Source organism: Pongo abelii, chromosome 19 (assembly GCF_028885655.2).
Source record: "Pongo abelii isolate AG06213 chromosome 19, NHGRI_mPonAbe1-v2.0_pri, whole genome shotgun sequence".
In the NCBI taxonomy this organism is placed as follows: Eukaryota; Metazoa; Chordata; class Mammalia; order Primates; family Hominidae; genus Pongo; species Pongo abelii.
The window spans coordinates 65,924,587-65,950,556 of NC_072004.2; the positions used below are offsets into that span (position 1 = coordinate 65,924,587).

At 55.7% G+C, this 25,970-nt stretch overlaps 2 protein-coding genes across 4 annotated transcripts in view; one reads left to right on the forward strand and one right to left on the reverse strand.

The window, feature by feature from the left end:
• The window catches only part of SAMD14 (sterile alpha motif domain containing 14), a 20,640-nt gene extending 7,170 nt beyond the window's left edge, over positions 1–13,470 (forward strand). For all 3 annotated transcript variants that reach the window (XM_024235385.3, XM_024235388.3, XM_054546594.2), the window contains 8 exons: positions 5,947–6,113; positions 6,579–6,870; positions 8,181–8,268; positions 8,367–8,441; positions 8,548–8,707; positions 9,960–10,079; positions 10,188–10,343; positions 11,221–13,470. In XM_024235385.3, the coding sequence (XP_024091153.3) occupies positions 5,947–6,113; positions 6,579–6,870; positions 8,181–8,268; positions 8,367–8,441; positions 8,548–8,707; positions 9,960–10,079; positions 10,188–10,343; positions 11,221–11,376 (1,214 nt within the window). In that variant the 3' untranslated portion in view covers positions 11,377–13,470. The remainder of the gene's footprint in view (positions 1–5,946; positions 6,114–6,578; positions 6,871–8,180; positions 8,269–8,366; positions 8,442–8,547; positions 8,708–9,959; positions 10,080–10,187; positions 10,344–11,220) is intronic.
• The window catches only part of PDK2 (pyruvate dehydrogenase kinase 2), a gene marked incomplete at its 5' end in the record, with an annotated part of 15,666 nt that continues 2,892 nt past the window's right edge, over positions 13,197–25,970 (reverse strand). Inside the window, 9 exon segments of the mRNA NM_001133610.1 lie at positions 13,197–14,300; positions 14,857–14,970; positions 15,540–15,647; positions 15,842–15,940; positions 16,027–16,103; positions 17,112–17,189; positions 17,383–17,472; positions 18,196–18,380; positions 18,823–18,894. Coding sequence (NP_001127082.1) covers positions 14,160–14,300; positions 14,857–14,970; positions 15,540–15,647; positions 15,842–15,940; positions 16,027–16,103; positions 17,112–17,189; positions 17,383–17,472; positions 18,196–18,380; positions 18,823–18,894 — 964 coding nt within the window. The 3' untranslated portion in view covers positions 13,197–14,159.

Sequence of the window (25,970 nt, forward strand, 5' to 3'; positions counted from 1 at the left end):
CACCACGGTACCATCATTTACCCCCTGCAATCTTCTCTTGTGTGGACTGGAGAAAGAAACCACCCCAGCTGGGCAGAGTTCCCAGCATGCACTGGGGCGGAAAGCCAGTTTCCCAGCGGGATTCCGGTGGAGGAGTCAGGAGGACTCCTGAGCAAAGGAACTTGGAGGAATGAGGGAGAGGGGGAGAGTGGCCTGCTCCTCGAGGGGCTCCTATGCCAGAGGGTCCCCAGCTTCTCCTCATCTCTCCCTTCTTCCCTCTCTCCCCTGGCCATGCCAGGAACTGCTGCTTCCCATCCCAGTCTCCTCCAGCTCCCCTAGCCTTGAACTGCCTCAGGGCCTCAATCTCGAGTGTCTGTCCCTACTCAGGCCTGACTTAAGCGCAGGCCTGACGGAAACGAGCTCTCCCTTCCCTGGGCTTTTCTGCCCCTACTCTGCCACCTCCCTACCCTCTACTCCCCACGCAACCCCTGCCTGTTTTCCTCACTGCTGAGGTAGCTGGGTCCTCACTGCTTCCTCATGTGAAAGGCCATTAAACATTTATGAATTCCCACTGCCCAGGGCTGGGAGGAGGAGGAAGAGGGAGAGAGATGGGGGAGGAGGATAGGGAGGGAGGGCAGGAACAGAGAAGAGGGAAGAGAGAGAAGCTGGAGGGAGAGCCTCATAGAGCAGAGGACCCAGGACAGGCTGGCCCACCTTGCCTCAAAACCACCAAGCCCCTTAGGAGTCCCCTTGCTCCCCAGCCCCTCCAAGGTAAGATGGCCATGGTGCTGATATGGCCCAGAGTCAGGAGCAAGGGACCCCTCTCCCTGTTTTGAGTTGGCTGGGCACCAGCTAGGTGCCAAAAGGGTAGAGGATGCCAGATCCCTGGCCTGGGAGCCACTCTCCTTAACTCCCTCTGTCCCCTTGGCCAAAGGTGTCCTGCTGTCCTCTGTGAGCCTCAGTTTTCCCATCCATACAATGAGAGGTTGGACTCAAAATTCCTTCCTATCTCTGCTTCAGAGAGGGTGTAGCATGCTTAATGCTTACCAACAGAGCTAGACCGTCTCTCTGTAACCTTGGCCGGCTCCTCACCAGCTTTATGCCCTCGGGCAAATTATGGCTGCCCTGGGGATTCCTGGAGTCCCTTCCTCGTAGGGCTGTGGGGAGGCTCAAATGAGCTAGTAATTGTAAAGCACTTAGAACAGTGCCTAGCACAGTAAGAGCTCAATAAGGATTAGCTCTTATTTTTCTGTGGTTCAGCCTTCAATCCTTGTTGCTGCTTCCAGGCAGTGCCTGGAGATTCTGTGTCAGGGGGCTGGGAACAGAGGGCTCCCTCCCCCAGCTCAGCCCCAGGGGCTGGAAACACCAGCAGGTTGCCCCCTGGACAACTGCAATCTCCTCTCGGTGTCCACCCTCCCTTTTCAACCAGACCCTTCCTTCCCCTCGCAGGCTGTGCTGGCCCCCTCGCTGCTCCCCAGGTGCTCCAAGCCCAAGGCTGCACCATTCTCTCTCCTTAGAAAGCTCTTTTTGTTCCTTCTGCAACCCCGGCTCTTTATGGTTACCCAGACCTCAGCCTGGCTGCCATATTTAAAGTAGTAGCCTCCCAGTCTCCCCCCGTCTTTTCATCCATTCAACAAATATGTATAGAGCTCCTAATATGCATCAGGCTCTGTCCTTGGCTCTGGGGAGACAGCAACGAACAAGCCAGACAAAATCACTGTCCTCATGGAGCTCAAATTTTCGTGCAGGGGCAAGTAGGGGGACAGATGATCAAAGCACACATAAATAAACAAGGAACATACTAGATGGTGGGGGGTGCTGGGCAGAGGATTGAAATGTGGACGTGATGGGATGTGGGCATGGGCATGGAGGTGATCTTCATCAGCACCCGTGTGTGTCTGGAGTCCATCTCCGCCAAAGCATGCACTGGTCCATGGAAGTGTGACTTTGCTTCAGCACTTCCTGAGCACCTGCTCCTTGTCAGGTGCCACACCAGGCTCTTATGATACACAGTGGACAGGGAAGGGTTTCACCCTCTGCAGGTTGCAGGCCAGCATGAGGAGACAGTCATTGGCGACCATATCCCGACCGTATCGTGACCATATGGTAGTGTGGTGCGGCTGTCAGACAGTGCTGTGTCAGAGTTGATTAGCCGGACAAAGAAGGGCTGGAGAGAGATGGAGCATAGGGATGGAGGTGGGAAGTGAGGTAGAGGCAGGTACACATATAGGTATCAGTATAAGCAATTCAGTTGATCCCACAGACGCCATCACCAACGAGCGCCTGTTGAGCTCGTACTAAGTCATAGCATTATGGCGAAGTACTGTATGTGGATTATTTTATTTGATGCTCACAACTACCCTATAAGGAAGACAGTGCTAGTATAATCCCATTTTACACATGAGAAAGCTGACACCTAAAAGGAAGTAACTTGCCCAGAGTCACCCAGCCGGCAAATGATAGAACTGGCTTCAGCCTGGCCATCTGGCTCCAGGGCCAGTGCTCTCAGCCGTAGTCATGTAAAAGGAGGAATCTGTGGGGAACACAGAAAGGGTGGGCTGGGCCCCTCAGGCCTTGAATAGAGAGCTGAATAGCATGGACTTCATATTGTTAGCTTTGGGGCCCCTTCTGCGAGAGTTTCAAAAGCAGGAGAGTATGGGACATGGTCAGAAGTGTGCTTCAGGCCGGGCGCGGTGGCCCACACCAGTAATCCCAGCACTTTGGGAGGCCAAGGCGGGCAGATCACTTGAGGCCAGGAGTTCAAGACCAGCCAGGCCAACGTGGCGAAACCCCATCTCTACTAAAAGTACAAAAGTTAGCCAGGTGTGGTGGCACACACCTGTAGTCCCAGCTACTCGGGAGGCTGAGCCAGGAGAATCGCTCGAGCCTGGGAGGTGGAGGTTGCAGTGAGCTAAGATCATGCCACTGCACTCTAGCCTGGGTGGCAGAGCGAGATTCTGTCTCCACAAGAAAAAAAAAAAAAAGAAAGGTGCTTCAGAAAGTTTCTTCTAGTCACATGGAAGGTACGAGGAGGAGCCAGACAGGAGGCAGGGAGCGAAGGAGGGATAGTTGCATGTTTTGGGGTGGCAGGGGGTGGGAGTGGGGGCAGCTCCCCTCCACTCAGGTGAAGGCCTGAGCTAAGGCAGTTTGGTCCAGAGGGAGAGGAGAGCCCAGGTTCCGTGGGTGTGAAGAGGCCAATCAACAGAACTTTTTTCTTTCATTAAAAGGGTGTGCTAAGCACCTACTGTGTGCCAGGCACTGTTCTCTGCCTGTGGTAGAGCAGTGAACAAAGCAGAAACTTGTCCTCATGGAGCTGACATTCTAATGGGTGGAGAAAGACAATAAATGATATAAGCAAAATATATAGCATGCCAGAGGATGAGAAATGATATAGGAAAAAAACAGGAGTGGAGTTTTGGAGTGGGGGGGCTATTATAAATTGGGTGGTCAGGGAAGGCCTCAGTGAGAGAAAGCATTTAAGCAAAGACTTGAAGGAAGTGAGGGAGAGAACCACGTAGAAATCTGTGGAAAGAGCCTTGCAGAAAAAGGGCAGAGGAGGTGCAAAGGCCCTGCAATGCAGGCTGGCTTGTGTGAGGATGAGCCAGGCGGCCAGGATGGCTGGAGTGGAGGGACAGGAGTAGTGCTCAGAGAGGCAAGGGAGCATAGGCTGACTCTGGAAGGCCACTGGGAGAACTTTGGCTCTTAATCTGCATGAGACGGAAGTCACTGGAGGGTTCTGAGCAGGGGAGTGATATAAACTGACATGTTTGATCAGGATCACTCTGGCTGCTGTGTTGAAAATAGACTAGATGGGAAAGGGAGGCGGAAGGAAGACCAGCTAGGAGGCTGTTTGTAATAATCCAGGCTAAAAGATGATGGCAGTTTAGACCCTCTGGTCTAAGAGACTGTGAGTTCTCTCTCTCACTTCCCTCCCTTTCCTCCCATCCTCTCCCTTCTTTTTCTTTCCTCTCCTCTCCTCTCCCTTCCTCTGCTCTCCTCCCTTTCTCTCCATATGTACGCATGTATAGGAGTATGTGTATACATTCGCATACACAAACAATAATTTTTAAGGAAAATCTCAAACAGATTCAAAATTAGAGATTACAGCAAAGTGTACTCTATCATGCACTCAAGAACTCATTACCCAGCCTCAACAATGACCTAGTCATAGCCAGTCTAGTTTCATATCTATCCCATCCACGCCCTCCCCCATTGCCCTGGATTATGTGGAACGTAGTCCAAAACATCATATCCCTTCACCATAAATATTTCAGTATGTCTAGCTATTTTTTGAAAATAGAGCTAACAGCAATTGTGGATGAATCAGTTTGTAGGATGGTAGGGAAAGCAGTGAAGAATGACTCCAGGGGTTCAGCTGAGCAACTAGAAGGATGGAGCTACTGTTCACCAAGACTGGGAGGAGCAGCTCTGGGGTGGCAGAGATCCGGAGAGATTGCAGCACATGTAGGCTGAAGACCCCGGTGGACATCAAAGTGGAGGTGTCAGCTAGACAGTTGGACATATGAATTACCAACTGGGTATGGGGCTGAGAGAGAAGAAGGGTAGCTTAGGGCTGTCTGACTTGGGCAACTTGGGTGGACAAGGGGGCTTTTCACTGAGTCAAGGAAGAGAGTAGAAGCTGGTTTGAGGTTACGTGATCGGTTCATTTTGATGAGTTGAGCTTGAGATACCTTGGGGTCTTTGACGTGGTAACTTCCTTGGCAGGTGCCTGAGTGCCCACACTCCGAATTCAGGGGAGGGGGTCAAGGCTGGAAATAGAAATAGGTGGTGGTTAAGCCAGGAGAGCAACTGGGGTGGCTTAGGGGTTGTCTACAGAAGGAAACAGGAGCAGACAAGGCAGGGTGGGCATGAGTGACAGAATAGGGCCCCTGAGATCATGCTGGGTGGAGTGGGCAGGAAAAGTTTTGACCCATCTTGAAGCCTGGGAAGACTCTTTCTGTTTGGAGACCGAGTGCCAAGCTCAGGACTGGTACAGCATGAGGGCTTCATTCCGAGGTGCAGCACATGACAAGTGGAGCTGTGAGCAATAAGGACTTTAATGCTGGACCCACTGAGTCTGCCCACTCTTCCTCCATGTCCTCATGCAAGACCTAGCACAGGGCCACAGACCCAGGACAGAAGAGAGGTTTCGGGGACCATGGGGCTTTCCTTCCTGCCACTGCCAGTGGATTCTGGGGGTGTCCCTTTGCTCCACTCCAACTGCAAGCCCTCTAGATGCTCAGCAGTGCTATCTCTGAGTGAGACCCTGCACGTGGCACAGCAAGCCAGTGTCCCCAGTAGGGCCAGTCTCTAGAGCCAGACTAGCCAGGCTCAAATCCTGGACCATTGCTAGCTGGTGGCTTTAGTCAAGTGACTTAACCTCTCTGAGTTTTAGTTTGCTCGGCTGTAAAGTATGCATAGTAACTGTCCTAACCCCACCAGGTTGTTTTGAGTGAGAGATGATGTATGTACATTGTCTGGTAAGTGTTTCTTAAGTGGTGGCCATTATTTCCATCATCTCTCCAGCCTCATCCCTCAACCCTTCTCTCCACAAAGCTACCCTCCAACTGTCCCTGGAGGTACCACCCTTGTTTCCCTACTTCCTAGCATTGCATATACCTGTTTTGCCCACCTCATCTCTTACAAACTCCTACCCAGACCTTAAAACCCAGCTTTGGTGTTTCCTCCTCTGATGCATCCAAACAGGGCTGCCCTTCCTCCGTGTCTACATGAGGGTTCATCACACGGCGCTGTATTTTAGTGCCGGCATTTCTGCTTCCCCTGCACACCCGCCCACTCCCACCTGAGACGGGGAGACACCCTGTTTTTCATCTGTCTGTACTCCCAGCACTCAAGAACACGGGTTGAATGCCTGGGGTGTGGGTGCAGGTGGCCCCTGAGGTGGGCCTCTGGGCTTGCTGTCACCTCTCATGTGTCTGGTCTCTGCTCCCTTCCCCCGGTTCGCAGACCTGGACTTGGCTGTGCCAGAGACGGCCAGACTGGACAGCAGTTTACACAAGGCCCGGGCCCAACTGTTGGCCAAGGGCCGGAGACACCGGCCGTCCCGCTCCAGGCTTCGGGACAGTGCCAGCTCCGCGGAGGATGGTGAAGGCTCCGACGGGCCCGGAGGCAAGGTTGGGGCAAGTTAGGAAAACACACATACACCCTCCCACCCCTCCCTCTCCTCCCAGCCCTGGATAATCTCTCCAAAGTGCTCTTCCAGGGAAAACACATCCCCAGACTTCTGACCTAGTAATGCTACCAAGTGTTAGCTGCAGTTCACTTCTGGCTTATTTAATCCTGTGTAAAGAAGATATTATTAGCCCCATCTTACAGCTGAGGAAACTGAGGCCCTGAGAGGTCCAATAGCAAAGTCACAGTAAGTGAAGGAGGGAGAATTCAGCCCCAGCCTGTGGGGCTGAAAGCTCCCGTTTCCCACCTCTCACTCTCCAGCCACCCCGCTGCATAAGGCATGAGGAAATCCTCCCTCTAGGCCCCGGAAGGACCCTCAGGGCCCGCAGTTTACAGGGTGAAAGTCTCCCAGCTCCTCTGGGAAGGGAGGAGGAGGGTTCTCGGTGAGCGGCTGCCCCCTCGTCCAGGTGACCGACGGCTGCGGGAGCCCCCTGCACCGGCTGCGCTCGCCTTTGCACTCAGGCCCGGGGTCCCCGGCCGGGGGCTCTTTCTGCTTGGATCCTCCGGGGTTGCGGCGCAGCCTGGACGAGGACGAGCCGCCGCCCTCGCCGCTCACACGCTACCGGCCCCTGCACAACGCTGCGTCGCACGAGGGCCTGGCCGCCGCCGCCTCCTGCTCTCCGCCGCGCTCCGCGCCCTCCTCCGACAGCTCCCCCAGCTTCGTGCGCCGCCACCCGCGCGCAGAGCCGCACAGCGAAGGTGAGAGGCGGGCAGCGCCGCACCTCCTGCTGGTAGCTCCCGGGCGCAGCAGCCCTCCCCGTCCCGGCGCGCACCGCAGCCGCGGAAGGGGCAGCTGGGCAGGGTGGCTGGGGGAGGTGGAGAGTAAACGCCGCGGCTCACCCATTCTTTACCGAGCGCCTGCTAAGTGTCAGACCCTGTGGGCTCTGGGACACCCAGGTGAGCAAACACATGCAGTCTTTATCATCATAGTAGTTTAGTGGAGAAACAATCAAATTAGGCCTGGCTGGCGGCTCACGCCTGTAATCCCAACACCTTGGGAGGCCGAGATGGGAGGATCGCTTGAGCCCAGGAGTTCGAGACCAGCCTGGGCAACATAGCGAGACCGTCTCCAGAAAAAATTTAAAAATTAGCCCCGCGTGGTATGCACCTGTAGAACCAGCTACTTGGGAGGCTGAGGCGGGAGGATAGCTTGAACCCGGGAGTTTTGAGCTGCAGTGAGCTATGATCACTCCTTGCCTCAAAAACAAAACAAAACAAAAACCCAATTAAATCATCCCTTAACTAAATGTCTAGTTACAAACTGTAACAAGTGCTATTTGGGAAATGTGTGCGGTAGCATGGCGGGAGAGCATACACCAGGATGTTTGGCCTGGCTAGGAACATCCTGGAAATGACATTTGAGCCAAGATTGGAAGGTTGGTTAGATGTTGGCCAGGATAGGCCGAGTGCGGTGGCTCACGCTTGTAATCCCAGCACCTCGGGAGGCCAAGGCGGGTGGATCACCTGAGGTCAGGAGTTCAAGACCAGCCTGGACAACATGATGAAACCCTGTCTGAACTAAAAATACAAAAAATTAGCCGGGCGTGGTGGCGGGCACCTGTAATCCCAGCTACTCAGGAGGCTGAGGCAGGAGAATTGCTTGAACCCGGGAGGCGGAGGTTGCAGTGAGCCAAGATCACGCCATTGCACTCCAGCCTGGGCAACAAGAGCAAAACTCCATCTCAAAAAAGAAAAAAAAGAAGGTGGCCAGGATAAAATTGAGTAAATGGTAGTAGTTCCTACCTTTTCGGAACGTTTTATAGTTTGTAAAAGGCTGTCATAAGCATCCCATTAGGTCCCATGAAGTAGGTAGATGTTATTATCCCCATATTTAAAATGGAGGAAGGCCAGAGAGGTAGTGGCTTGTCCTAGGACACCCAGCTAGTGAAGGCCACCAGAGCCAGGAGCCTGATTCTAAGTCAAGAGAATTTCTACCACCCCATACTGGCAGCCGAAGGAGGCAGGCAGGGCAGCAAACAGGCAATTTCCTTCCTTCTCTCCCTGGAAAGATGACAGCCGCGATGCCAGTCCTCCCGAGCCCGCCAGCCCCACCATCGGCCTGGATAAGAAGACTCGCCGAAAGTTCCTGGACCTGGGGTGAGTGGAGGCGGGGCTAGATCGCAGGGCTTGGAGCTGCTGGGGTAAGGGGTAGAACAGTGGGCAGCCCTGCCCCACTTCTTGCTGCCTCCCCACAGGGTCACCCTGCGCCGAGCATCCACGGGCAAGAGCCGGAAGGAGAAAGGCAGCAACCGCCTGTCCATGGGCAGCAGGTGAGAGGTGCCCATGGCGGCCCGCCCACAGCTCCCGCCCCTGGCTCCCCATGTGCCCTGGTCCTCCCCTCTGTACCCACACCCATGCTGGACACTCTCTCTGCAGGGAGTCAGTGGAGGGGTCCGGCAGGTCAGGGGGCTCCCCGTTCCTGCCTTTTTCCTGGTTCACAGACAGCGGCAAGGGCTCAGCATCCTCGGGTAGCACCACCTCCCCTACCTGCTCCCCTAAACACGAGGGCTTCAGCCCTAAGAAGTCAGCTTCCCAGGTAAGTCCATGCCTTTCTTGTCCCCAAACTGGCCCCCAGTCTCAGGTGACATGAGGGGCATACTTCACTCAGGCTGGGATTCAGACATTCCTGGAATCAATTTGTCCATCCATGGAGCCATGCAGTGATCCGTTACTTCATGCATTCTCTGAATTCATTCGTTCACTCATCCACTCCTTCATATTCTGAGTAGTTCATTCCTTGATTCATTCACTGCTTCATGCATTCAACAAATAACTAAACACTGATTCCCTACCGTTGATCCAGCTGGAGACTTCCTTCATTCCTGCTAACTCTTCTGCCTGGTTAAGTTCTAACCCCACTCCTGTGTGAGGAGCTGGGCCACCTGCTTGGTAGGGTGAGGCCTGGGGGATATAGAGACAAACAGGACCCCAACCTAGTGGTCTGAAAGCTTACAACCCTATGTGATGAGAGATGAGTAAGAGAAGCAATGATGAGCATCTGCTTATGTTCAGAGCGCCCTCTACAGTTTACAAAGCCCCAAACGCGTTTCTGCTTTACTCTCACAAAGGCTCAGTGAAGTAGGGAGGCAAGGCATGCTCATCTCCATTGCACAGATGAGCAAAGGAAGGCCCAGAGAGAAGGGGCTTGCCCACAGACTGGCACAGATATAGGTGCCAAGCTCTACGACCCCCAGCCCAGTACTTGTTCTACGGTTCTGTTTCTTATGTGCAGCTGGGCAGAGCAGAAAATCAGAAGCTGAGAATTCTGGGAAGAAAGAATCCCTTCGGACCTGTAACTTCCTTCTTTCCGCCTTCTCTTTCTTCCTTCCCTTATGCTGGTCACTGGGACACCATGATGAACAAGATACAACCCAGGCCCTCCTAGAGCTCACAGGCCAGTGAGGATAAAGACCTCTAATCAGGCCCTTATTAGCTGGGGTACTAGAGGCCAGGCGGGAGGCACATAGCAGAGACGCCTGACCCAGCCTGGGGGAATCCCGGTGGTCTGCCTGTAGGAAGTGACACCTTGCCTGAGACCGCCTCCATTCCTACTAACCTGGCTTGGTTCTAGCCCCATGTCCTCCAGATGGCTGCCTGCTCTCCTGAAGGCTTCAGGTCCTGATGCCTGACATGAGTTATCATGTCCTGTGTGCAGGCCCAGCTCCTGGCTCATGCATAGGAGGCACTGAGCAACTCCTGGTGCCTAGTCCAGGACTTGGCTCCACCCAGATAGGGATGGTGGGTTGGGGGTGAACTGTCTTCAGTGGCATGCACCTTTTTCTGTCTAGGAATCCACTCTGAGTGATGACTCCACGCCCCCCAGCAGCAGCCCCAAGATCCCCAGTGGGCCCCGGCAGGAGGCCAAATGTTCTTACCCCTACCACACACTGTCTCAGTCTTCAGACGAGGTGAGCAAGGCTGGCCCAGGGTGCCCACGGAGTCCTGACCTCTGACTCTACAAGGTGCTCAGGTCACAAGCCAAGCCTCCCCCCTCACTCTCCTTGGTCTCTGCCCAGTTCCTGGATGAACCCCTCCCCCCTGTCCACCATTGGACCAGCCAGCAGGTGGGCCAGTGGCTGCAGAGCCTCAACCTGGAACAGTATGCTGCCGAGTTTGCTGCACGGCAGGTAGACGGGCTGCAGCTGCTGCAGCTGGACGGAAGCAAACTAAAGGTGGGTCCGAGTGGAAGGGCCATGACCCAGCCCAGTTACTTGAGGTGACTTTCAAGGATTTGAAGTCCCTCGTCCTGACCTTTGACCCTCAGCCCAGCCTTCTGGGCTGACCTTTTTACTCCATCTGTGGCCACTACCCTGACCTCTGACCTCTAGGCAAGGTCCTTGGTCTAATCTTTTGAGTTGTAGCATGAATCCCTAGTTTGACTTGAAACTCTAGTCCATGACTTCAGTGTGACCTTCAAGCTCCAGCCCTGGTCTCCAGGCTGACCTTGCCCTCTAGGATGACCCTTGATGCATATGAGTGTCCTGGTATCATGGGAAGCCACATCTCCCCGTGGTCAGCTTGGTCTGATTCTGTCTCAGAGGCTAGTGGTAATCGTGGGCAGGGGGAGGCTGTAGGGAGGGGGATGGGTGGCCTCTGACCTATAAGCTGGGAGGTTCCTGGCCTGTCTCCTGCTCTCTCTGAGTTGCTTGGGGCAGGGATGGTGAAAAGAGCCCCCAGGAAGTCTCTGGAAGTGAGGAGGGTCCTTGGGCACTAACTGTGTGACCTTGGGCAAGTGACTCCCCATCTCTGGGCCTCAGGAGGTTGCGCAGGTCCGGGCCAAGGCTGAAATACTGAGTGGAGGAATGGCGGGGGGAGGAGGAGGAAGCGCCTAATACCCCCAACCCTCATCTTTCCCAACCACACTCATTCCAAATTCTTGCTCTGGGGGTTCTGATCCATGGGCAGGTCACGGTGTGGGAGGCGGAGGCTCCACTCCAGGGAGGATTCGGAGCTCCACAGAGTACACCTGGGGCAAAAGGAGCCTGGGCGTAGGAGGCCAGGACCGGGAAGGTTCTGGGACTCTCTCCCTCACCCCGGACTCCTCCCCAGAGCCTGGGGCTCAGCAACTCGCATGACCGGGCACTGGTGAAGCGCAAGTTGAAGGAGATGGCAGCGGCTGCCGAGAAGGAGCGCAAGGCCCAGGAGAAGGCTGCGCGGCAGCGGGAGAAGCTCCGGCGCCGAGAGCAGGAGGCCAAGAAGAGCTAGGGGAGGGTGCACAGGCGCTGGCGCCCGGCAGGGGCAGCCACTGGCTCCGCGGGCACAGGCCTCACCAGGGAGGCTGGACCTGGGCACTGCACTTGGGCTAGCCTGGTCCCACGCTCTCAGGGGGGACATGCCCTCTCTTACCCTGTCACTTGGTCTAGACCCAGAGCCCCCAGAAAGGGAGACCCCAGGGAGAGGGCCTAGTAATAAATCCTATTTTGAGGACTTGTTTGGCACAGAGTTCCTGGGGGAGGAGCAGATGAAGGGGAGAGGGCAGAGAGGCCAGGGCTGAGGCAAGTCTAGGAGCCTGGGTCAGGCTGTCCCATTGCCCTCAGGCCATCGTGGGGCTGGGGTGGAGGGGAGCTAGGAGGCCTGCCTGCCTGCTTGCCTGCCAGAGGCCCTGAGGCCGGGCCCCAGGGCTCCGAGCTGGGCTGGGCATTTCAGCAGGGCCCGGTGTGGGAGCGGCTCCTCTCCACTCTCCCAGGGGGCTGTGTGGTGGGAGAGCTCTGTCCTGCTCCCACAGGAGGCCAGTGGGCACTGCAGCAAGTCGCACTCAGGGTAGACTCCCAGCCAAACTCCTCAACAGGAGAGCAGAGAAAGCAGCCTGGGGCGAGTGCAGTCTTTGCCAGGACTCAAGAGGAGAGGATGAACACCCCCTTCTCCCTCTCCCCTCCTCTGTCCTGTGGGTCCCAGGGGGTGAGATGACATCCACACAGGTCTGCCTCTCAGGGCCCATTCAAGACCTGGTCTTTGACCCATTCTCCAAGCCAGGACTCCCTTCACTTCCTGCTGCTTCCTCAGAGGGCACCTAAGCCCTCTTTGGGAGCTGAGCAAACAGGAACTGATAGGGACAGAGGACACCACTTCCACCAGCCAAAGCCTAGGAGCTGCTGACCTGGTCAGCCCTCACCCCAGCCAGGCAGAGAGGCAAAACCTGGGGGTCCCTGGCAGCTACGAGATTGGAAAGGTTCATCAGCTCTCCCCCATCTGCCCCAGGCATTGTCAGGGAATCAGTGGGCTCAGAACTGGCAGACAGTGCAAGCTCTGCTTCCCTGGGCCACACTGAGGGCTGGGGCCAGCTCCCTGGATGGGGGTGGAGTTTACCAGCAGCCTGGGGACAGCATGTGTCCTTTTTAGGAAATGTCCTTGGAGGAAGTGTTCATGTGTGGCGCTGGTCAGCAGCTAGCTCCGCTTCCAGGACACTGGTCAGAGTTACCGATGAGGCCAGGGGGCTCCTGCTTGGAAACCCCTCCAGCTCCTCCCATCTGCCCAGAGCGACAGATGGCACCAATGCATGCTGGCTCCCTCATTCCTGCCCAGGGGCTGTGGCTTATGGCCAGCACCCTGTACCTGGGACTCAGCCCTTATCCCCCCTCTGCTATCTGTGCTGGGAGAGGGGGCTTCGGCGGGAAACAGATATGAGGACACTGGCACCATCTGGGCCTGGTGGCAGGGCCATGGGAGGTTGGAAGGCACCCACATCCTTAAAGCCATCAGTAGCTATAGTGGGTGCCCACCTGCATGTGAAGGGGAGGCAGTTCTCAATTTATTTCAATAAATACTTATGATGTGCCAGTGACCAGAATTTCTGTCTGCTCCAGTTGTTGGGTTGGCCGGACTCTGCTGGGCCCTGAGTATGGTGGGACAACAGGTCTGTCACCAGGTGCTGGGCCATCCGGCGTTCTGAACAGATGGCTTTGCCCAGTGTTTTACTCACGGTCCTGAGCTGGGCCGGATGTCCCCAGTGCGTCACAGGGCGCTGCAGTGTGCGTGTGTACGCGCGCACGTGTGGGTCCCCGCCCCCAGGGATGCAGCCAGGCCAGTCTCATTCAGTCTCCTCTTTACTGTGGGTGTGGGTGTCACTGTCACTGCCACAGCCACTGGGAGGGACACACAGCTTTAACCCCCGTGTGCTTAGGGGAAGGGTGGGGGCATTCAGGGTTATAAAACTAACTATTTACAGAGAGGGTCCTAGGGAGAAAGCCACCCTGAGCACACATGTCTGGGCACAGTGGGGGCTGGGGGCTGCAGCTCAGGCAGGACGGACTGGGCTTGTGGAGGAGCGGGTGGGCATGAGCATGGGAGGACATGCTGGGAGGGCTCAGGAGGTGGCACAGACATTGCCAAGGCCACTGCAGGGCCTCAAGCAGCTTGGCTGGATGGCAAGCTCTCGGTCTAACAAGGTTCCTCCACTTTAGGGTTGGGCCCTGTGAGAGCCACCCACTCCGCCACCGACCTTCAAGCCCCGAGTGGAGGGAGAGGCTGCAGGACCAGCCTCATTCCCCACTCACGGGTGTTAACTCCTTTCCCCACTCAGTCCCCAGGTCTGGAGGGCACCCAGCCTCTTCCTAACACTTCAACAGACCAAGGCCAGGGTGCCTTTGTGGGCTGGGGGAATAAGGCAAACGGGACATCCACTTGGAAGGCCTGTGCTGTGGAGGGTGCTGAGGGGGACCCAGTACCCCTGGCAGAAAAGTGACAGCCCTGGTCTCAGAGAGGAGGACTGCCATGGGAAAATGTCTCTGGGACACCTCATCAGGGTGGAGACATCCCCAACCCTCAGGCATCGCCCACAGAGATGGGGAGGCCACCGAGGGGTCTCCACAGAGACGGACTGGCACTTAGGGACCATCACAGACCTGTCACCGCAGTGACTTCCATAGAGACAGAACCTGGTCATCAGGGAGAACCCAACCCCTGCTCCCCCAGGAGGATGGTGAGGGCACCACGGTGGGGGGACCCAGAGGCGGCAGTCCATCCTCTCAGGTGCAGATGCGCGGCGGCCCTTAGCTGACGCGGTACGTGGACGTGTTCTTGGGCTCCGTGCTGGGCACACACCAGTCGCCGGCCTCCTGGATGGTCTGGTAGTGGCGCCAGGCTGACTTGTTGTAGACAGGCAGGCGCTCCACCGAGTCCGTGGACAGGGCCTGGGGAGTGTCAGGGTCAGCCCCTCCTACATCCCTGTGCCTCGTCCACTCCTCAGCAGACCACCCCACCCCAGCTCAGCGGCAGCCCAGCTGCCAGACACGGGGGCCTGGAAAGACCACGAAAGGGTGATCCCTCCTGCGTCCCGCTCCTGCCCATTCAAGAAAGCAGCTCCCTCTAAGGGAGGGAGAGGGATGGGGAGGAGGCCGGGCTGTGTGACCCTGAGCAAGTCACCGACTCCGGGCCTCAGTCTTCTCCTCTGAACTGAATGGCAAGACCTAGGGTGTCCCCTTCCTTTTGGGTCTAACAAGTCAAGGGTTCCCAGCACAGGGGTCTTAATCATAGACCACAGACTCCCCTAAATTCCCTGACAAGCTGTGCGTGTCTGGGGGTTGAGGGTTCTTCAGGTTGAGGAACTGTAGCTTTGCTTGGGTTCTCAGAGTCTGGGGCCAGGGAAGGATTGGGGGGATGGAAAGGAAAGCTCGCAGCTGGCCAAGCCTGCCCAGGTCCTATCAGCAAACCTCTTCTCCAGCTGGGCTCTGCGGGAAGGGCCCTCACCTTGAGATAGATGACAGCATCGGTCCCAAAGCCTTCCATGGAGAAGAGCTGCAGGTCTCCCTGGAAGTACTTGGCGTAGAGGCGGGAAATGGGGAGCCCGTAACCAAAGCCAGCCTGCAGCGGGGCAGGAACGCAGTGAGGATGAGGAGGCTGGCAGGGGCCTCCTGGAGCTGCAGGGACTGACGCAGGGAGGGAAGGGTGTGGAGCTGGGGTCACACGGCAGGGGTCCCAGAGCTGGGAGGGGACATGTGGGAGGGGACACTGAGGCAAGAAGTGCGTGTGGGGTGAATGGGGGAATCATGAATGCGGGAGGGAGGCTTGGGCAGGGAGAGGAGTTCCGCTCAGGGGCCAGGAGGTCAGAGCAGGCCCCACGGCTCCTTTGAGTCTCAAGTTCTCTAACAGGGAAGTGCTGACAAGTTGGACAACACCAGGAGAAAGGTAGAAATTGGGGGTTTGGGAGCTACAGAGGAGAGGGAAGATGGGGGAAAGGTGACAGAGAGACATCGACAGGTGAGATCTGTGCAGACTGGGGAGATGTGGGAGGTGCGGGGGCCCAGATTCAAGACAGGTGATTGTCACAGACGGCCACACAGGAGCTGAGTGAGCAGGGAGATAAGGAAGTGAGTGAGGAGGAGAGAAGCCTCCCTCAGGAGGTAGGAGGGGCTGGGGTGAAGCCATCTCACCAGCGGCGTCCCCCCGGTGCCAGGCTGGGGTGTGGGTGCTGTAGAGTACATGTAGCTGAAGAGTCGCTCAATCTTCCTCAAGGGAACACCCCCACCTCGGTCACTCATCTGGGAGAGATGGGACGTGTCAGGGATTCTTTACAGCTCATTTTCCCCACCCCGCCCAATACCCCTGACCTTTTCATGGTCTTCCCCACCCCCAGGATCTGCCCACCATGTAGGAGAAAAGGAGAGCCCGTCTCCTGGCAGGAGGGAAGCCCCCACTACTGCTCCCTGGTCCCCAAGGTCAAAGGGTCACATACCTTGATGGACAGATCTTCCTCACCCAAGGCCACCATGACCTTGATGGGTGGGAGAATGAGGCTGGACTCATGGCTTTCCACAGTCGCCCGCATGGCATTCTGCGGAGGGGCAGAGGTAAGAAATGCATGGGAGAAGCCAGCCCTACTCACGCTCCCCGCAAAGCACCGGCTCCCAGCCTCCTCACCTTGAAGAGCTCAAAGAGCATGTGGTAGAGGTGGGAGGGGACGTAGACCATGTGAATCGGCTGTTTGGAGTTGGCTGCTGCAGGGCAAATCAAGACCAAGGGTCAGGAAACTGCCAGGAGGTCACTGCTCAACCACCTTACCCAAAGGAAGCACCCCCTCCCACAAAGTTCTAACTGAGTACATGGCTGCCCAGTGAGAGACTAAATCCCCAGCCTCCCTTGAGCTGGGGTAGCCGGTGACTCATGGAAGTGATGCATTCAATTCTTGGGCCCTGCTTTCCACACCCCTGTTCCCTTCCTCCAGGCTAGAACTGAATCAGGGGTGGGGAGCCAGCCCTGACCTGTCCAGCAAGGGACTGGCGAGAGGGAAGCCTCTCTCTTAAGTAAGCCACTGGTATTGGGGTTCTAGGAAAGCAGCCAAGCTGATACACCATCTAACATGCCCTCCTCCCCACCCCTGTTGAGTTACCCCATTTTATTTCCTTCCTGTCACTTGTCATGATCTGAGATGGTCTTGTTTATTTACTTGCTAATTGGCTGAAGGCCCCATTCCGCAATCTCCCTAGCACCAAAAATGTAAGGTCCATGAGAACGGGGACCATTTCTGTCTGGCTTACTCTTTCATTCATTCATTCACTCAATTTCTTATTTGTTTGAGATGAAGTCTCGCTCTGTCACCCAGGCTGGAGTGCAGTGGTATGATCTCAGCTCACTGCAGTCTCAGCCTCCCGGGTTCAAGTGATTCTCCTGTCTCAGCCTTCCAAGTAGCTGGGATTATAAGCATGTGCCATCATGCCCGGCTAATTTTTGTATTTTTAGTAGAGACAGGGTTTCACCATGTTGCCCAGGCTGGTCTCAAACTCCTGACCTCAAGTGATTGGCCTGCCTTAGCCTCCCAAAGTGCTGAGATTACAGGTGTGAGCCACTGTGCCCAGCCCAAATATTTATCAAATGAATTTATAATACAATAATAACTCTGCTTCTCCCCTGTCTAGAAAACAGTCCATCTCCCGACTCCCTGTCTCACCTTGCCCTGCCGTGTCCCCAGCCCCAAGACAGACACACACACAGCCCCGCTCACTCACCATTGATCTCCTGGATCTCCAGGTCAGGTGAGGCCATGTAATACTTGTCACACAGGAGCTTAGCCATGTCGTAGGCATCTGAGAGAAGATGGGGTCATTCAGGGTATGGGTGGCCCACCCAGCAGGCAGTCCTCTTGACATTGACACTGGGGACCACCAGCATTAAACTCATGGCACCCCTTACTGAGGAACGAGTCACCCTCTGGCCAGGTTAAGATTGGAGGGGTCCCTGGGGCTCCTCTGCGGGCCAGGCACCGTGGGAATGGCTCACCTTTGACCACCTCAGAGACGTTGCAGTTGGGGTCGATGCTGCCGATGTGTTTGGGATGGGCTGGGTTGGTGCTGCCGTCAAAGATGAGGGCTGCAGGCAGGAAGGGAGGGTGCTGTTGGCTGGGCTGCAGTCTGTCCCAGCGCTCCCTCTTCCCCCGGGCTCTCCTCCTCTCTCTACTTTCACCTCCAATGCCTCTGTAGGCTCCAGTCCTAAAGCTGCCCCGCTCCCCTGCTTCTGTCCTCCCTTCCCTGACTCCTGACCCCTCCAGCCTTGGCTTAGGCCGTTTTTAAACCTTCACAAACCTGAAACAGACGTCTTTTCAGAGGTCTCTCCCCACATCACATCTCCACATTGCATTTATTCTTTTCTTTGACTATAACATTCTAAGATAACTCTTACCACCTTGCTTTGGAAATTATTTGAGCATGAGGAACTTGTTTAATTTATGACTGGCTACAACTTCTCAAAAATCATAGTGAATCCTCCTGGAATAAGAAACTCTAAACAACAAATTGTTTTTGAACATAATGAGAGTTTTTATAAATACTAAACATTCTTTTAAAGATGTAAAAGACATAATTTTACATTTTGCAAACATTGAAAACAAAACGTTTTTGAAATGGAAAATGAATGAGAAAGAAAAATGTTATTTTTCCATGTCGGAGCCATTAACTCCATAGTTACTGGAGTAACTATTCAAAGACTCCCTTTGTGGGGCTCTGAAGAGTGGTCTAGGTCCCCTCAGCAGCCCGGCCCTCAGCCCCAGCACCGCTCCCCAATTGCCTGCCCCCTGCCGCCGTGGTCGGCACCCACTGTGCTGGTTGATGAGCATGCGGATGGAGATGCGGCTGAGGTAGAAGCGGTCTAGGAAGTACTGGATGTTCTGGTTGGAGACGGGGTCATCGCCATAGGTGTCCTTGTACTCAAGCACACCTTGTGCCATGGTGGGTACCACATCATTGTGCCGGTTCCGGATGGTGACCAGGGCGTCAGTGAACCTGTGGGGCAGGGCAGGTGTTCACATGGGACACCCCCAGACTCTCCTCCGCTTCTAACTCCCCTCTCCACGGTGTCTTCACCCGCTCTACCCTTCCCAATCCGATGGACTCCCAATGCCCTCCCTGCTCCTCCCAAAGCCCGTTCTGATGTTTTAGCTGCCTGCCGGCAGGCTTCCCACTTAAAAGCCCGGAGTTCTCATCCTCCCCAGGGCAGGGCCTGGGTCTTGCCCACCGGGCTCAGGGAACAGTGAGAATGGAGTCCATGTCTCTCCCATCAAACTTGGGGCTCCCTGAAGCAGAGTCTGTCTCCCCCCTCAGACTGGATGTTCCTGAAGGCAGGGGTCTTTTCTTCCATCCTGCTGTACTTCTGCCCCAGGGGCTGCAACCCCAGATGCCCCTGGCCAACACCTGCCTTCCTGCCCCACCCAGGGCCCCCACTCACTGGCTCAGGGTGCGATGGTCCTCGGGATCCTTGTCCAGGAACTCCATGATGTCCAGGAGGCTCTGGACATACCTGTGCGGGGGCGGGAGGGGACACAGCCTCAGCTTCAGGCGGCGAGCCCCTCCTCACCCACTTCAGCTGGGCCTTGCTCTTGTCCTGCTCCTACGCGGGCCCCACACAGAGCTGCCGACAAGCCGCCTCACTATTTTTCTCCATCCATTTCATTTGTATGTGAGTCTCCCTGACAACCCAGTCAGTTATGCAAGAAAACTTCAAATTTGCTGGTCCCCCGTTTAGCACCTTTGCTTTGGAATCCTAGAATAGTCCTCTCAGAAGGGGCTTGGAGATGATCCCATCCAAGAGGCCTCACAGATCAGGAGACTGAGGCTGAGATGGGGCAGGGAGATTGGACCTAGCGCCTGCAGTGGGGGAAGGCAGGGAGGTGCATCAACTTCTCTGAGCCCCAGCGTGGAAACAGCTCCTAATGTTTCTCCCCCCGGGGTGTTGTTGCATCCAGTGGGCACAATGGCAGAGGGGCCAGCACAGGGCCTCCCAGGCCTCCCAGAGTGACCCCTGACAGAGTGGCCAGCACAGGGCCTCCCAGAATGATCCCTGAGCTGGGGTGCCCTGGGCCAAGCACCTGCCTAGGCAATTGGATTCTAAAATGGCAGGTGGGAAGGACCCAAAGGTGGCGTGGGTGTGCCTTGTTCTGTCCCCAGGTGGGGCTGGGGCCCATGGAGAGTCCAGAGAAGCTCACTCTACTGCAAAAGGCCAGGTAACAGTGGGTGATGCCCTGCCGCCCCTCCCATCTACAGGCCTGATGGGGAGGCCAGTTTTCCCTGGGCTAGGAGAAGAGCTTGATGCTCTAAAAGGAGCATCAAGAATTCCTGAACTCAGCCAGGTGTGGTGGCTCACACCTGTAATCCCAGCACTCTGGGAGGCTGAGGTGGGCGAATCACCTGAGGTCAGGAGTTCAAGACGAGCCTGGCCAACATGGCGAAAACCTGTCTCTACTAAAAATGCAAAAATTAGCTGGGCATGGTGGCGCATGCCTATAATCCCAGCTACTCGGGAGGCTGAGGTAGGAGAATCGCTTGAACTTGGGAGGCAATGGTTGCAGTGAGCTGAGATCGCTCTATTGCACTCCAGCCTGGGTGACAGAGCGAGACTCCGTCCCCCCAAAAAAGAAGCCCTGAACTTGCAGCAGGCCTCCTTCTGCAAGGGAGTCAGGCCCACCTGTGGTGGCAGATGGTACCAAGCTGGAGCCACTGTGCCCCATGCCCTGGGGAGCCATGACCTATTTCCCTGCTAACGTGCCCAGTATGTGGCTTGTTCCTTTGGGGAAGGCAGGAAGAGGCTCTCTCTGTAGAAATACTTATAACCAGGAGGAAGGGGGGGCTACCTAGAGCCCTGCAGCACCAAGGGCCCCAGGGGCCCAACAGTGTTTCTAGAAAAGGCCCCTCCACACGAGGACTCATTCCATGTCCACAGTGCTCTGACCTTCACTGTAACCTGTAACAGGTAGACAGGCAGGAATCAGCCCCATGCACAGCCTCCCCCAGGGAGGCGTGAGCAGCCCCATAGCTAGTAAGTGGGATGATGAAGCCCCTGAGTCTCCAGCCCTCTTGCCACTCCAGAGTGCTGATTCTGCTTGACTCTCACCTCCACACTTCTGTTCACACAGTGCCCTCTGCTAGGAATGCCCTTCCCCTTAAACCTAGCAATTGCTGCTCTTCTCGCTCTTGCCTGATAGAGAACAGAGTGAAAGAACGAGCTCTGGACCCAGACCTGGCTCTTTAAGCACTTGGAGCTGTGTGGCCCTGGGTAAGTCACGGAACCTCTCTGGACCTGAGTTTGCTCATTAGGAAAATGGGGATTGTTATACCTATTTATTACTGCTTTGTGGTGAGAATTCCATGTGATGATTAGCACAGTGCCTAGCACATAGTGAGCACTCTCTAAATGCTTGCTCTTATTATGGCTGGTGGCTCAAACATTGTCAACAGCTGCGTGCATCCTCTGAGCCCCGAGGCAGCATCTCATACTCTCCCACTGCTTGTAGGCTCTGAATCACAGCACGTTTGAGCCCCTATGCCCTGGGGACCTGCCCCACTGCCACAGGAAGGGGGCTGTTTCAGGCCCAGAGCTCACTGCCCACCCCTCCCTACCCAGAGCTCTGCACAGAGCCCAGGAGGAGCTGTGGCTGCTGATGGGGCTGGGGGCCCTGACAGCAGAAAAGATCAGCCTTTCTCTCAGCCCCCACCACCATCCCTGCCACCCCAGCAGACGATCAGGCTGGCACTCCTAAGACCTCACCTGTCTCCCTGGAGAATAACATAGCGACCACTAACACACACTTGTGCCGAGTCCCACACAGGGTCTCTCATCTGCCAACAGCCTTGATGAGCACAAGGTATTTCCCTCTTTTTGCAGACAACGAGACCAGCACTGAGAGGTTAGTGATATGCCCCAGGCCACACAGTAAGCAGCAGGCTGGGATTCAAACCTAGCTCTCGCAGACTCCAAGTCTACACCACGTGGCCAACGGCCGACACCGGCCCTGATGGTGATGCCGCTGCTGATGGTGATGGTGGCATTTACTGGGTACCAATGGCCAGGTCCACCCTGTGCTTCCATCCTGCCCCACTTTCACCTCCGCAAGAACCCTGGAGGTGGGCGCTACTGCTGGACCCATTTTACACATGAGGAAGTTAACACGCAGAGCTGAGATCCTCTCTCCCAGGTCTGTGTGGCTCCGAATCCCTTGCTCCCTAAACGCACCCAAAATAGACCTTCATGCTCATATGATTCTCAGGGGAGAGAGGGCCCGCGCACAGGTAGTGCTAGGGGCAGGTGGAGAGAGGAGGGGGAGGAGACCCACTGCAGAGTGGGGCCTGGGACCCCTTCCCAGGGGGCAAGTGGGGATGAAGCGGGTGGGAGCTGGGAGGCTAAGCCACTTCCTGACTGTGCTGGGCAGCGGGTGGGGGTGGGCACGGTCAAAGTCCCAGTCTCACTTAGGGAGAGTGCCCCAGCTGCTGGCACCACCCCTTTTGTGGCTGCTCAACAACCCTAGAGGGCAGAAATGGGGCCTGGTCACGTGGCCACTGAAGTGGAGCAAAGGGCACTGGCATGGAGTGACAGCAGGCAGCGCCTGCCAGCCTCCCTCACAGGGCCAGGGCTCCTCCAGGGCAGGGGGCCCGGGCTACTTTTGGAAGGGAGGGGAGAGGATGAAGATTTTCCCAGAGGTCCCTGGCCTTGCCCTGAAGCCCCTCAGGGGCCTGGTGCACCAAATGTCACCCTTGGGCCGGTTCTTGGTCCTAAGAAGAGAGACTGGGGACGAGTGGTGCTGGCCTCTGGGCTGCCCACCCCTTGCAGGCCAGAGAGAGAACTGGGCTTATATAAGAGAGGCCTGAAGCAGTGGTGCAGTGACAGACAGGCACCGACATGCGGGAGAGGCATTGCCCCCACCCCTCCCTGGGACCTGCGGGAAGGCTGGGGTCTCTGGGCCTGCTGACCTCTGCAGTAATCAAGGCCCCCAGGAGTCCCTTGGTGAGACCCGGAGCTCCCAAGCCCAGCCCAAGGTAATGTGGAGATCCACCCAAACCCTGCTTTCCAGGGCTCCAGAGCCAGTCCAGAGCCCCAGGATTGGGAAGGAGGAGGGGTGGGAGGCAGGCAGAAGCCAGGGGGCTTGCTGAGAGTGTGGGGCTGAGAATGGGCAGTGTGGGAGGAGGGCCCTGCAGCCCTGCGTGGGAGCAGAGTGGGTGCTGAGCCAGCAGTGGAGTATGTGTAATTGCATGCATGTGGCATGTGCGTGCCTGTGGGTGTGTGCGAGGGTGTGCCCTGTGCACTCGTATCCACAGCTGCTGGAGAGCAGGGTGTAAACAAGGCAAAGGCTGGGAAGGAGGGTACTTGCTGCACTTGGGGGAGAGATGGTGGTGTCCCGCTTCCGGAGCCTCTGAGCCAGGCAGCTTTGGGTTCCGCTGCTGATTATGCCCTAAAGAGGCCACCAAGTCCCTCAGGTCTCCATCTGCAAAATGGGGTTCAGGGGAGTAAACACCTCGTGGGCCTGGGTGTATAGAAAAGGAGATGATGCCTCGAGTACATGCGCAGTAAGTGGTCGGTCCTGCTCCGGTCATGCAAGGAGCGGCTGACGGGTTTGGAGAGCTCGTGGGGCTTTAGCAGGTCCTGGGCACCCAAGTCACACCCCCTGTGTGGGGTCCACACACCTTGCTGACGGGCAAGGGAGGTTTGTGCGAAGGTGCCGGCCATCTTGCCTCCCACCTACAGCCCCCACAAAGAGCCTGTTAGTGACAGCAGTGAGTCATTGTCATTTGATTCTACTCTGCAGCTCCTGCTTAACCCTGCATTTTCTGGAAGCACATCCTCACAGACTCCATGCCTGGAGAGGGGCCGGGGTTGTCCCTTTCTGTCTCTAACAACACTGGCTGTCAACAATTTTGTAAAGTGAGTTCTGCTCTCCCACAGACTTGCACCATGAACTTGGAAATCTCTGACTCCACATCACTGCCCAGAGCGCAGGCTCCCTCCTTTCCCTTCAAGAATCCAGTCTCCAAATCCAACAGCTGGGTTCGAATCCCAACTCCACCACCTAGTCCCTGAGTGATCTCAGATAAGGTTCTTCACCTCTCTGAACCTCAGTTTCTCATCTAGAAAATGGGATGATAGCAAGGACTACCTCTTAAGGTTGTGAAGATGAAATGAGTTAATATGCGTAGACACTTAGGACAGCTCCTGGGACACAGCCAGCCTTTGGAGGTGTTTGCTTTTGTTATTATCATGATTTATTACTACCTTGCCCAAGATGCCATACCACAATTACATCCTCTGTGGGCTGGAGGTGTTGCTGCCCGGCAGCCTGGGGACATGGCTTGTACTGGTAGAGTTCTGCACACTTTTCACATCTAGTGCTGGCCTCTGGCCCTTACAAACACAATGGGTCTCCATTTTACACATGAGGAAGCTGAGGCTCAGAGATGCCATGTGCCTTGCCCAGGATGAAGCTTCAAAGTCACACATGCTGAGGCCAAACCTGGGACTTTCCCTCCCCATCCAGTCTCCATCAAAACAGGGCCCACTATCACAAGTCTGTCGAGTTGAAATAATGTATCAGGTTTATTTAGAACCAGGAATTCTCACCTTGCCCACAGCGACTCTGCCTAGAACCTCTCCCCAGCTGAGGAGAAACTCCATTTCTATGACCACAGATGAACCATGACCACTAATAACTGCATCTGCCGAGGGCTCTTGTGTTTTCCAGAAAGGAGGGTTTGCTCCTTACTCATCAGACTCAGGCTAGAGGCCCTCTTGCCAAGCTCCCTGGTAAAGTCTCCCCCCTCCTCTCAGGCACCTAGAACCTGCCCACCTCCATCATTCCAGCTGGCAGGCTGTTGCTCCTGGAGAAAGAGGTCTCCACTCTCTTACAGGCAGCCACCTCAACCCTGTCGGGAAGTCCTTCTTGTCCTCACACCTCAAGTCTCTCTTGCTGTAGCCAATGCTCATTCTCTCTGGAAACATTCTTGGCAGGCCGTCTCTTCAGTGTGTTGGGATGCTTTAGCAATCCCTCAGCCTGCTCTCCTCTAAGCTGAATCTTTCTTTCTTTCTTTCTTTTTCTTTTTTTTTGAGACGGAGTCTCGCTCTGTCACCCAGGCTGGAGTGCAGTGGCGCGATCTCAGCTCACTGCAAGCTCCGCCTCCTGGGTTCACACCATTCTCCTGCCTCAGCCTCCCGAGTAGCTGGGACTACAGGTGCCCGCCACCGCGCCCAGCTAATTTTTTATATTTTTAGCAGAGACGGAGTTTCACCATGTTAGCCATGATGGTCTCGATCTCCTGACCTTGTGATCCACCCGCCTCAGCCTCCCAAAGTGCTGGGATTACAGGCATGAGCCACCGCGCCCGGCCTAAGCTGAATCCTTCATTGAGGAAGTGTTCTCTCTTGTCTGACTTCATTCCCTCCTGCTGTTACTTGACGTTACTTGCAAGCTTTGCGGAAGAATAAGTCAGGCCAATCTCTTATCTGTGTCACTGAGTTTCAGGAAGGGACTCTGCAGGGGCCCCTGGGGGAGTCATGGGAAGCTCAGCAGCCCTGTGCCCTCCTCCTGCATCCCTCAGCTCTCCCAGGAACACGGTGTCCAGGGAGGGGCCTGAGAAGTCCTGCCCTGGAGTCAGGGACCAGGTGGAGAGGCAGCCAGGTCAGGTAGCCGGATACAGCCGGAGGAGTGCCAGGGAGAACAGATGGTACCTTCTGTCTCCTTCCCACCACTCCACACCACCCACGGTGGGAAGTGTTGGTTGGCTCAGAGGTCCTGGACCTCCGAGAGGCAGGGCACAGCAAGGGGTGACCTGCTTGGGCTCCATGGAAATCAGGCTCTGTGCCTCATGCCTCCACCCCTTCTTCACAGCCCACACTAACAGCACAATCTCCAGAAAGTCAGTTTTCAGCTACCTTAGCCAGGCCCCTTCCTGTCTCCACACCTTTGCCCCGGCTATTCCTTTAGCCTGGAATGCCCTTCCCTTCCTTTTAGCTCTCAGCTTGCCTAGGCACCCTGTAAGGTCCAGTGACAGGTCACCTCCTCTGCATGTCCATAGCAACTGCCCCACAACGTGTCGTTCAACCAACATTCATGGTGCACCCACTACACCCCTAGCCTTGTGTGTACAACACTGCCCCTCACCGTATCTCATTTAATTAGAATAAGCCCCATATCCACAGGTCCGTGCATAGAAAACAGAGCTGGAAAGGCACCACTACATCTGACGAAACTGAACTGTGTTCGGTTAGGGGGTGGAGGGGAGTGGTTGGCATTTTCTTCTATCTACTATTTTGCATTTTCCAAGTGTCAAGTGAACCTGTTATACTTCCACAATGAGGGAAAAATATCAATGTTCTTTTAAAATAATGTTTGGATTCCTAATTTAAATAAAACGAACTCTTTGGCAGCTCCCTGCTCCTAGCACTATGCTGGACTCAGTTCACCCTGCCTGGGTGAGTATTATTTTTCCCTCGAGATCACAGGCCTCTGAGGGCAGCTGCTGTGACTTCGCATGGCTTTGGGCTCAGAGTACATGTGGGCACATGCTCCTGAGTCTACAAGGAAATCACAACTATATCATACTGCAAGTCCAAAA